At 44.9% G+C, this 12,135-nt stretch overlaps 1 protein-coding gene across 1 annotated transcript in view; it reads right to left on the bottom strand.

Moving 5' to 3' along the window:
- The window catches only part of LOC100744250 (trichohyalin), a 61,123-nt gene that overhangs the window by 8,895 nt on the left and 40,093 nt on the right, over positions 1-12,135 (bottom strand). The window contains exons 5-14 of the mRNA XM_024367073.2: positions 10,504-10,515; positions 7,721-7,888; positions 6,461-6,628; positions 4,485-4,748; positions 3,769-4,158; positions 1,973-2,275; positions 1,523-1,675; positions 1,235-1,423; positions 941-1,080; positions 2-868 (exon numbers count right to left, since the gene is read on the bottom strand). Of these exons, the coding sequence (XP_024222841.1) occupies positions 2-868; positions 941-1,080; positions 1,235-1,423; positions 1,523-1,675; positions 1,973-2,275; positions 3,769-4,158; positions 4,485-4,748; positions 6,461-6,628; positions 7,721-7,888; positions 10,504-10,515 (2,654 nt within the window). The remainder of the gene's footprint in view (position 1; positions 869-940; positions 1,081-1,234; positions 1,424-1,522; positions 1,676-1,972; positions 2,276-3,768; positions 4,159-4,484; positions 4,749-6,460; positions 6,629-7,720; positions 7,889-10,503; positions 10,516-12,135) is intronic.

Genomic DNA, 12,135 nt, shown 5'->3' on the forward strand with positions numbered 1-12,135 from the left:
GGCGTTGCCCGACTGCGTCCTCTTCAGCTCCGACTCACGGCCCTCCAGGCGTTCGCGCAGCTTGTCCACCTCCTGTTGTAGCCTACTACCCTCGCTTTGCCACTTCTCTTGCTCGTACTGGTATTTACCTCGCACCCCTTCCGCACGTTCCAGATCGGCGCGCAGCCTCGAGGCGTCCTGCTCGGCCTTCCTCGCGCGTTCAAGTTCCGCCAACGCCTTCTCCAGCCGATCGCGGAGCCGCTCCACCTCCAGCTTCGCCCACTCGTGTTCCTCCTTCTGTCGTTCTTGGCTTTCTTGATACTTGCCGAACCTGGTCGCGTACCTCTCGCACTCTTCGCGCGCGCTCTCAGCCTCCACTCGCAGCCGCTCCGTCTCCGCTTGCGCCTTCCTCACTTCGGCTTGCTGCCTGTCGTGTTTCTCGTACATCTTTTCTATCTCCAGCTGCATTCGTGCTAACTCCTCCTGCGTCTTATCTGTCGCCGCCTGAGCCTTGGTCAACTGGGAGTGAGCGCGCTCCAATTCGAAACTGATCCTCTCGTTGTCAGCTACAAGTTTCTCTCTTTCGTTTTGTAACCTGCGTAGCTCGATCTGCGATTTCTCGTAACGTTCCCGTACCATTTCCAGATCCACCGCTAACCTATCTAGATCTTCCTTCGATTTCTCTTCGTGTTCCTTCGTGCGACCTAATTGGAGAGCCGCTCGATCGTACATCTCTTGCACGCGGGCCAATTCCTCTTGGGCTTTCCTTGCCTCGTCGCGACTCTTCGATGCCAACATCTGTTGCTTTTCCGCCTCGAGCTCTAGCCTGTCTTTGTCAGCTTCCATCACTTCGATGCGATTTTGCAGCCGATACACCTCGCTCTGGGCTCTGTCGAAATCATAACAAGATTTTTCGTGATCGATCGTCACTCTTATCGAACGGAAAATCACGATCGCTCACCTGTCGTACTTTTCCAGCATCTTCTCGAACTCCTTGTTCGCGTTCTCCCGTTCCTCGTGAGCCTTGTTCATCGAGTATTGCGCTTTCTCCAGTTTCTCCTTCAGGATTTCGATTTCAGTCATAGCGTCGTCTCGTTCAAGCTACGTTACAATGACCAATTTTATACAATTTTATAACAAGATACAACTTTGTAATTAAATACAATTTTATGCAATTTCGTTGCTCTCTCTTTTTCTCTTTCTCTCACGACATTAACTGTCCTTGATGACCTACAAGAAAAATCAGGCTACTTACGGTTAACTTCTGGTGAGAATTGTGAGCCTTCTCCCATCTCTCTTTAACTAATTCGAGTTCCGATAGTACGTTCTCCTTGTCCCGTTGCATTTTCGCTATTTGATTCTGTAGGAACTCTATCCTCTCGTGCAGTTTCTCTGTTTCTTCCTGAAAGTTGTCCCTCTCCTTCTGTAGTCGTTGCATTATCATCTGCATGTAAAAGGATACTTTTACTAATGCTACCCGTTTTCGTGGTGGATAATTTAGTCAAATATGATACGCGACCATGTTTCTGTTATCATCTCTTACCTGAGCTTTCTCGTACTTATCCTGCAACCGGTCAACTTCCAATTGAATCGTTTCCCGTTCTTTCTGCATCCTTGTCGATTGACCGAGCGCTTTGTCCAGTTGACTTTGCAAGTTTTCGAAATCGTAGTTCTGCTTTTCCTTTTCCATTTGCATCTATATGGAATCGAATCGTTCCACCGTAACTTTTGTAGTCTATATCTTAAGTCTGTGTTTACGTTTTACGAGCTACTCAGAAGCCAAATTAATTAACTCCAATTGATTTTCCTTTTTTAATATTTCAAAGTGATTTACCCTCTCAATTTCGATAAAGTTGCCTAGTTTAGCTTCTATGTGATTTACATAAAATATTCAACTTTTAAAATATTAACTTAGTAATTTCCAGAAAAGTTGTTTCGCGTAACAGAGGTAAATTTACACGTGAAAACTGTAGGTAAATTCTCTTTCACTTACCCTGCGAATTTCCGTTTGCGTTTTATCCAATTTCTCTTGAAGCTTGTCCACTTCACTTTGCGTTTTGTCCAGTAGATTTTGCAATTTATCCTGTTGAAGTTGTGCCTTGCCCAGAGTAGCCTGTGTCCGTTCCAGTTCCTCTTGTGTTTTTTCAAGTTCCGCGATTGCCTTGTCCCGTTCCGAGTGCAGACGAGCCACCGAAGCCTGTGCTCGATCGTATTCATCTCGAAGACTCTCTTGTTCACCCTGAGCATTTTCCAATCTGGCCTTCAGTCTGTACACCTCACCTTGACTCTTTTCCACCTTTAAAAACCATAAAAAAGTTTTAACACTTTTTACATTTCATTCCATTCGGTTCGCCGAAGTATTTAAGACACGTTTAATCGTTTGCGTTGAATTTTCACCGGATAAACTCATCAGATATTCAAGCGATCGCCAGCTCAAGAATCTCATAATTCTACTTGCTTCGAGGTTTACGTCTACGAAATTAATCTCTAGAATTTCCCATCTTGTAATAGCTGCGTCGTTGGAGAAAATACATGCACGTCGTTATTAATATAGATTTAACGCGTTGCCTGTTCATCACGTTGCGTTAATTAAAATCAATTTCTCCTCTGCTTGCTGTAACCTACGTTCGTATCATTCGTGCTTATTAATGTTTCCACGTGAAGCGATGATTTATTATTATACAGGGATTAAATAAATACATCGACTCGAGTAATCAGTCCGAGGGAAAAAGCTCGACGACCTAAAGAAAAGCTCTAAAGAGAAATCTTTTCTGGAAGAGTCAATCATTCGAAATGGATCGAAACGAGGGGTAACGAGCAACCCCTACGGAAATTCTAGTCAGGTGTCTTCGATTGCACTCGAGTGTGAAGTTGCGTGCAATTTTCCGGCCACTTAGCCGGCAGTTTCATTACCGGTTCGTTTCGCGCCATCGACGAACATCGGGAACACCGGCGATGCCTGGGAAGAACGAAGGCGTGATTGGAAATTAGATTCGACTACCACAGCGTGTACGGATCGGGACCAGACTGTGGTGGCCTCGTGAATCGATCGCGATTAAAGACGATTGTTCTTGCTTCTTGGAAGCGGAACAGGGCTGCCAAGTAGACTCGATCGTTCATTAATAGAGGCAAAACGACCAGCTACAGATTATGGGGATGGGAATCGTAGCTGGGGATACTTCGGTGGTTAATTGGTCGCAAGGCAGGTCCCTTGACGCGCGATCTTTTTATCGACTCGACTAGTTCATCGATTACTTGATTCAACGAAAAGTACCGTCAGCGGTGGAAGTGATTTCTGCGCGAGATTTGCGGATTCGTTTCGCTTCGAATCGATCATGCGGTTAGAAGGTTTGTTAAAGCATTCGTGACCGGTGACCGAGACGTTGAGTCATGCTATTGAGTCACGATACGTTTCCCCAATCGCCGGGGACTCAGCGGTTCGCTGATCTGCAGAAATTTACATTTCGATCAATTTTCGAACTGTTGCCAAGAAAGTCAATTCTGTTCAAGAAATGAATTCTAGGATGAGACAACAAAAGAGCGAAACGATTATTGGTTTCAAAATCAAGCGAATAAAATGTTTAAAAGAGTTCATTTATAAATAGAGAATAGAATATATTATTCTATATATCATTTTATAACTGTCAACTATTGGGGACAAGAACGTTTCTAATATGTGGAAACAGAGATGGTCAGCATTGGTTAATATATCTGAGACGCTCTGGCGAGATTGTAAAAGTATTTTGGTAGCTGTAAAATCGTCTAAGTGGAGTAGAAGCGATATTTTACCTTTTCTTGCAGAGCAGCAGCTTCAGCCCTAGCTCTTTCGTTGTCAGCCTGCGTGACCCTGAGCTCAGCCTGAGCTCTCCTGAGTTCCGCGGCTGTCTTCTCGGCTCTTTCGGAGATCCTGTCCATTTCCTGAGAGGAATTCAGCGTGCTTCTGCCGTAAGTGCTCTGAGACCTTTCGAGATCGTGCCTGAGTCTTTCGTTTTCCAGTTCGAGCCTGGTCAGTCTCTGTTTGGCAGCCTCCCAGTCGGCTCCGCTACGACCAACCTCGGACGCAGCCTTGTCCAGTTCGGCTTTGCTCTTGCCGAGCTCCGACTGTGAACTTTCCAGCTTCGCTTCCAGTCGGTCTTTTTCTGCTTGTGCTCTTTCCAAACGGGCGCCCAATTTCTCAACCTGCCGTGAACAGAAACGGTCAGAAACTAACACTTGCACGATCTTTGGCCAAGGAACAACGCGAGAAAAGCGCACGAAGTGTTTTTTTGTTTTTGTTAGCAGGGGCAATGGTGGGAAGTTAAAGTTTCACAGAAGCTCGAGCTGCATTATTGATCGTATCGACTGAAACGATGCTAAACAAGGTGTACTTCGAACGCACTTAGAATTGGATACGTTCCTTATAAATTTGTAATCAATATACAATTTAGTCTAGTCCGGGCAAATTGATAGGGAAGAGGAATCGATTGGGAGACAAAAAGGTGTATTGTGTTATCACGAGGACTTACCTCGGACTCGAGAGCGTGTATTTTCATTTTGTACTCGGCGATTTCCCTCTCGTGTAATTCCCTTTCTTCCTGTTTCTCCTGTTCCGCCCGGTCTCTCTGTTCCCGTAATTGTGCCATTTGCTTCTCCTTATCTCCTATCGCCTCCTCGAGGCTACTGAGGGCACCTTCGCTGCTGCAGTGGTGCGCCTGCATTGCCGTTAAACGCGCCCTGGCCATGTCGACCTGGTTGTCCTTTTCCTTCAGCAGATCCTCTAGATTCTCGATCTGTAGTAACAACAACTTGGCCGTTAGAGGTTCTACTTTTCTTTCATTCCTTTCAGACGGGTCGATCGAAATCGCGCAAAGTCTTAGACAGCGAGAAAATAAGTTTCGATGGAACAAGATGTTTTAAGAACCATACAGTTTTATTGGATCAAAGATGATCAGAGAGAATGTTAATTCGCGTGCAATTAATTTCAGTCAACGTGATTAGTGGTGTATTCTCTTAACCGTGTTAGGGATCCGCAGTTTACCATGCACAAACCATTAATATAATCGTAAATTCTTACTTACCTGCCATCTCGTATCATCGATCTTCACAGCCATTGTTCACGGCCCGACAAGACATTTACTCAATCAGACACTCGCGATACACAGCAACAAATAATCAACGGTCTCTATCGCGGTAGAAAAAAAACGGAATCGTGAAAACAAGCGTTCCGCGATGCGGAAACGAAAAAATGACAAAAAAATGGTAAAAATAACAAAATGGAAAGTAATTGTCAAGCGATGTTGTCTCTAGTCGACACATTGGTAATCAACGACAGCCTGATCGATCGTAGCTTTAACAGAAATAACGTACCTCTTTCAACTCTTCTCTTTATACATATTGGCTATCGTCGATCACCAACGACACGAACAAAACATAAATACATACAGGGGTGCGATTCGTGATGAAAGTGTTGGATAAAAGAAATAAAACAAGGCGATGCAACGTAACTTGTAAGTAGCTTTATTCGAACGGAACAAGGTACAAAATGAAAAATAAACGGGTGAAAAAGGAGCTTGTGCGAACTTAAAGATAACGGGGATGTCGGGGTTTTACGTACTACAGCCTTTACACAGCACGACTAAAGAAAATATTATTACAAAAAGTGTGTCGCGCGGGCGCGCGCACGCCTCACACTCATTCCAATCGACAGCAAGATTCACACTCATGCGCACTCCGCGGTCGCATCCTACGAATATTATACGCTAAGCGCGCGCTTCCTCTTTGTCATCTGGCTGGCTGATTAATTACCAGGCCAAAACTCCTTTTTAGTTCCGGTGGAATTAATCATTACCCGCCGAGGAATGAAAAGATCGGCCAGTGATCCGCGTTTCTCTCGAGACAACAAATCGATTTATAACGATACGATTGCATTACGTCTGATACCGTTAAACATCTATCAATTTTTGATTATACGAATTCCACGATCTGCGACATTTCTCAAATTATGTTTCTGTAATTATGTTCCCTATGATCGTTTCGAGTTCAGTGGAATAGGGCGACGAATATCCTTGAACGAGATAAATTATACAAGTCTGTGCAAAACGAGAGTAATTGCGAGGATCGGTAATGGAGAAGATGAATACGCGTCGACGCGCGTTTTACTCGTAATTGAAACGGATCCGTGTAATCAATTAAGCTTTAATTTACACCGGGCGATCATTATCACCGTGTGTTTAGCCATTCTGTTCGGACAGAATGGACCGCCTCCCCTTTGAAACTATAATTCACGTCGCTTTGGAGACCATTCCTACTCGTTCTGCGCAGACTTTTAATCTTAAAAAGGAAACGAACGAACGAAGCTCGTAAGCTTAAAAATTCGACGCGTTAAACTATTGTAGTTGCTCCAAGATCTCTCCTTATCAACTTACAAAGGCAACGCTAAGGCGGAGACATATATAGAACGAAAAAAGAAAGAAGAGAAAGAAATAGTTTCAGGGTTACTCACCTTACGCTGAAGCACGTTAATCTTCCTGTCTTTGATATCCATGTGATCCTTGAGCTCAGTCAGCTCGGTGTTCATACGATTGCGTTCCTGTTGCGCCTGCATCGCGGCCTGCGTCTTTTTCTCGATCATCCGGTTCTTCTCCTCGAGCCGCTGCCGCATTTCCTCCACCTGCACGCACGTAACCACGCACACGAGGTCATCGTACGAACGTGTGCAGGGGTGGGAACCACTTGGAACAGGAACGATTCAATCCGCATTGCACGGGCAACGTTCTGCACGCGACGTGAAAACGCTACCAATAGTCCAGCGGGCCGATTGGAGAGGGAACAGGAGGAGGGAAGCTTTGCACGACCCAGTTTCCTGCAGCCCTGTCCTTCCTTTCCCCTATAACGACCTCCCCGTAACGTCGATTTCCCCAGTTCCGACCTCCCCGTACATCGGGACCCCTTCAACGATTCCACCCTATATATGTCACTGCTGCATTTACTAGTCCATTTACTATTGCGTTTATTGTCACGTTTTCTAACGCGTTTACCAGTGTTTCGTAGGTATTCCGTATGTACCAACTTCCACGGGCGACGATTTTACAGAAGTCAAGGGGGAACCTGTTTAGAAGTTATATGGGTTTTATGCGCTTTAACTTTAAAACTCGTGATTTACGAAGCTGTAGAAAGTTTAAACTCGCCGCATTATTTTTCATTACATGATAAACTTCTCGTAACTGTCCAATAAATTACATTGCATAGAGCAAGATCATCGTGCGAAATTGTCGATAGGAAAACTCTTCCTAAGAACTGATCGTTCGCTAGTCGCCTATGAAGGTTCGATAAAACTTCGTTCTCGAATGGAATCTTCGTAGAGAATTTATTGGGTCGTGCTAAGTTGGCTGGTAACTGCAGGATATCGCGATTGTTTGAATCGTTAACTCCATATAACTGGAATAGTTTGTTTGTGCGAGACAAAGATCGTCATCCGTTAGAATTTGTCGCTTTAGTCTGGAAGTGAGGATGCTAAACAGGAAGTTAGGACTGTCGTAAAGTAAGACACACCCGTCTTTATAAGTCTTGGTATACGTTCGTTCAGACCATTGGGATAGAATTTATGCGTTCTATTACGATAAAGTCGAAAAATTTGACAAGAGTCGTTTTTCTTACGAACCTTATAATTATCGTTTTTTTAGGTTGCACGTGTCCCAATACTTATGAAGGAGGGTGTACGTGGAGTTAAAAAGAGTAAATAGCGTTGAAAATGGGCACTTACGTCAGCCTGCAGCATGTTGTAGTGCTCTTCCTTGGCGCAGAGCGACTCTTTGAGCACGGTGATGTGCCGTTGGTAATCCTGATGCTGCTCTTCGAGGGTTTTCATCTTGGCGGACATTGCGAGTAGTTCCTGATCCCTACGCTGCACTTCGGTCCGGAGCTCGTCCAGCTGCGAAAAAGAGTCGTCGTCCACGAGAGGATCAGTCCGTGCGACCCGGTTACGTCTCGAAACGACGACGAAACAACGAGCGACGGAGGCGTCTGGTCTGTCGTCTCTCCGTCGTGGCCGAGTACGACGACGATCAGCGGCCAACTTCCCTTCGATCGCTCGGTCGAAACGTAAATCGGCCGTGAAACGGGTCAGCCGTTTCGCCTTCCGTTCCGATCCGCCAACTTTTCGACTTGCTCAAATCGTTCTGACCAAACGGAGCCAGCCAGATCGTCACTGGTGGTCGTTGGTCTGGCTGGCTCGAAGTTTTATTCGAAAAATCGGCGCACACGGATTCCATCGAGTTTTCGTTCTATCCAATTGTTCATATCGCCTTGAATTTCATTCGAGACGATCAGTGTGCGAGAGACGGATAAAATATCAAATAGAAATTAGAGAATCTGTTCGAGGAGATGAGAAGTTCGCTGCTTCGTTCTCGGTTCATGAGCAAACAATTAGAGTAATGAGTGAACCTTTCGAGACATTCGTAAGACTGCGAATAGCTTGGTTCTGAAACAAAGCTCGGAACATCGTTTTCACCGGACAAGGTCTTCCCTTGTGTAGCGACTAAAAAGCTTCGAGACGTCTCTCGTTTTTAACTCACTCGGAGCCTGAATCGTTGGGTTCTTATTCTTGTCGTGTCAGCGATACGTCGTCGTACTCGGACAGGAATTCTTCATACTTAGCATGCAGCGATATCGAAACCAACGATACAAAGTTACAAACAAAGTGTATCCTGCGTGTACGAGAGATATACTTATTACGTGTTCGAACGAATGTCTTAGGGGGAACGTGATAGAATTCATGGGAATAATCGAGGCTGGAATAGTTGGAAGAAGAACTGGAACGTATTATGTATTGTGTCTCTCTCTTTATTATTCGTGTACGTACCTACTACGCTCGTCTGATCTACTCTGGTGTCGGCAGGCCGCGTGAGGATCCCTCGGCGAGATCTCCTCGTTACGAGATCCCGTCGCGGGATCGCAAGCAGAATCAACACAACTAAATGTTTTCTAACTAATCAACTAGCAGAGTACGCAGCGTGGAGGAGATATCGCGGTCCTCTCTGGCAGTATGGTCCTGTGATCGAAGTATATAAGACACTTAGGAAACTGAGAATAAGCAATTTCAAGAAAAAGACATCGAAGATCGATGCGTCCTCCGCATCTACGTATATAATTTCCACGAACACGTCCCTGCTGATCTATCAACTTATAGGTCATCTTACATCTCTAATCCCACGGGACGAATCCATTCGTTTGCCATATCCGTGACTTTTATGTGGGATTACTTCGATCAGAGGGTATCTCTCTAACCAGATGACGTGTACGCACGTATCTCAGCCCAAAGATAAAGCACCAGGGATCGAGGAATCGATGAAATCTATCGGTACGTTGACTGATAGCGATTCTAACGATGGATCGCGATCGAACCTCGATCCCCCCTCTCTCCAGCGTTCTATATATCGTGCTAAGATGGTGAAAAACAACAGGTCTACGTAGAGGCGAGCGATCGTGGCGATCGCTTTCGATCCGCGAAGCGGCGTCACGCATCGTCTCGGGTTCCTCGGTGTTTCTCAACGACGGCCACGAGCCGCAGAGGCAGACGTAAGGTTCTCTACGTTCACTATGTTCTACGATCGTCGTTTACGGCTGCACACATACGCACGTACGCGGGAAACTCGCGGGAAATTTTTCCTGCCTCGTCTCGTCGTCAACGAGGGAACGACGACGCGCATCGTTTCCGCGCGCGTTACGTGAACCATTGCGAACAGTCAGATCAACGACTCACACCAGAGAAAGGGACAGAAAGAGAGAAAGAAAGAGACAGTTCTCGGGGTGGCTGGCCAGTTTTCGAAAGAGGCTCGACCTTGTATAACTGTTCTATTATCGACGATGGGACGAGAAATATTCTGTTCCAATAGTTTACTCTCGAACGAAAGCTCGGATGGAAGAAAGTTGCAAGACCCGCGAAGGAAGAGGAGAAGTCGTAAAGCGAGAGAGAAAAATTTCCTTGGGGAATTCGATGTCAATTAAGAAACTAATTTCCAAGTTAGAGTAAGAGGATCGCTTGAAAACGTAGTTATACTTATTATCCATGATCGCGGTTTCAAATTTCACGGAAATTTGACGAGCACTTTTGCCGGTTATAAAAGTTTCGAGTTCCCTGGAAACTTACTGGCCACCCCAAACAGTAAGAGAACAGAAAGAGAGAGAGAGAGAGAGAGAGAGAGAGAGAGAGAGAGAGAGAGAGAGAGAGAGAGAGAGAGAGAGAGAGAGAGAGAGAGAGAGAGAGAGAGAGAGAGAGAGAGAGAGAGAGAGAGAGAGAGAGAGAGAGAGAGAGAGAGAGAGAGAGAGAGAGAGAGAGAGAGAGAGAGAGAGAGAGAGAGAGAGAGAGAGAGAGAGAGAGAGAGAGAGAGAGAGAGAGAGAGAGAGAGAGAGTGTATGTGTGTGAGAGAAAGTGTTACTACGGAACATCGAAACACTCCGTTACATAATACGGTAATCACGTAGATGGAAACGAAGGATAGGTGGTGGCTTGGAAGTGCTTCTTTGTCGGGTGAAGAATATCCTTACCTCCTCAGAAAGCTAGAATATCGGGGCACCACATTTAATAATGCTTCGCTCACCACGTAGGCCGCCCAACTCCGCCTTCCTCTTCTACTCATCGTTCTCAACCCTTTCGCTACGTAATCGATTACGTAAGAAAACCAAGAAATCTCTTCTTCACCTTTAATTACAATGTTCATCTGGTTTAAGGGAAATGTGAAAAGATTCTCAGTTATGTTCGATCGTATCGGAAGGGTTGCTGAAATATCACTGTCGTACGTTCCATTCAATTTTTGATCGTTTAATCAACGGACAAGAAAGTTTCCGCTCATCACGATCGAACGTGATCAGCTTTCGGTATCCGTTGATTTACTAGACCATTCTTATTCCGAGCACGTAGAAATTTATACGCCGTCCATCGTTAAACGCCGCAACGTTATTAACGATCGCGGCACGATTTATCGATGATCGTTACTTCGCCGGAAAAAGGAGTCGAACGAGTTCAGCGGAATTGAGGACCACCATCCATTGCTGACTTATGGCTAACTTAGTTCTAGCTTATCTGCTAATGTTATACCCTTATGATTATGCGGATGGTGAAAAGTGACGTTCGGTTTATCTGCGAATTTACGCTAAATAGTTGCAATTATTAATTATTAAAATCGTCTCGATCATTCTCGAAATCCTCTCGATACTTGACAAATACTCGGTCCATTTCTCTTCATCATAGGCTAGCTGGAAGTAGAAACAATATCGAATCTTGGGATAATTCAGCTTGTGAAATTTCTAAAGCGATCGAATCTTTAATTCTCTCGCAAAAAGATGAAGAGCAGGATTGAAATAAATCGAGTATCTAATCGCAGGTAAACCGAATTGATCCTTCGTGCTTATCTCCGCGTGTTATGAAGCTCGCGAACCAAGAAGGCTCGCGTTTAGGACGATCGTGATCTATGGTCGATGGTACGGTTACCTGATCGTAAATCGATCAACGAGACGACTGGCTAGATGATGAGAGATGCATCGAAGAGTAACGATACGTTGTCTGCGTGCATGCAGCATGCATCAAGGTACAAAGGACCGCTTCGATTACTCGCATGCGCTTTCTAATAAACTGTCAGGATTCGTTGGCGAAAGAATCGTGACGCGAGAGCTAGAAAGATTGAAGCGGTGATCGGACACGAACAAACACGAACAAATTCGACCAAACGATCTACACGATCCGTACGCTGCGTACGCGATTTTATTCGAAATAAATTCGATTCCGTAAGATTGGATCGTCGATGATGAAACGAACGGTCCAATCGCTGGTGAATCTTTTCCAGCGATTTACGATCTACACAGGGGTTCTCTGTTATCGTTCAGTATGATTTCTGACATTTCATTATTACTTGATCTTCTCACAAATTTCGATTGGTTTGTATATGATGATAAAGGTTGGAATACCGGGTACGCAGGATTTTTTATTGATAATATAGATAATACAAGAATATAGTGATCTTGAAAGATAATATTGGTTTTCACTCAAATATAGCGATATCAAGGAATCCCTGCGCAGATTAAAGTGCCTGAATAATTTGAATGATTGCTACCTCGCTTAAGCTGATACTAGCCGTGAAATTTTCTACTTAACTATGAATTACGATAGTGCAAGCTTTACTT

This window comes from Bombus impatiens, unplaced genomic scaffold (assembly GCF_000188095.3).
Source record: "Bombus impatiens unplaced genomic scaffold, BIMP_2.2 scf_0264, whole genome shotgun sequence".
Classification (NCBI taxonomy): Eukaryota; Metazoa; Arthropoda; class Insecta; order Hymenoptera; family Apidae; genus Bombus; species Bombus impatiens.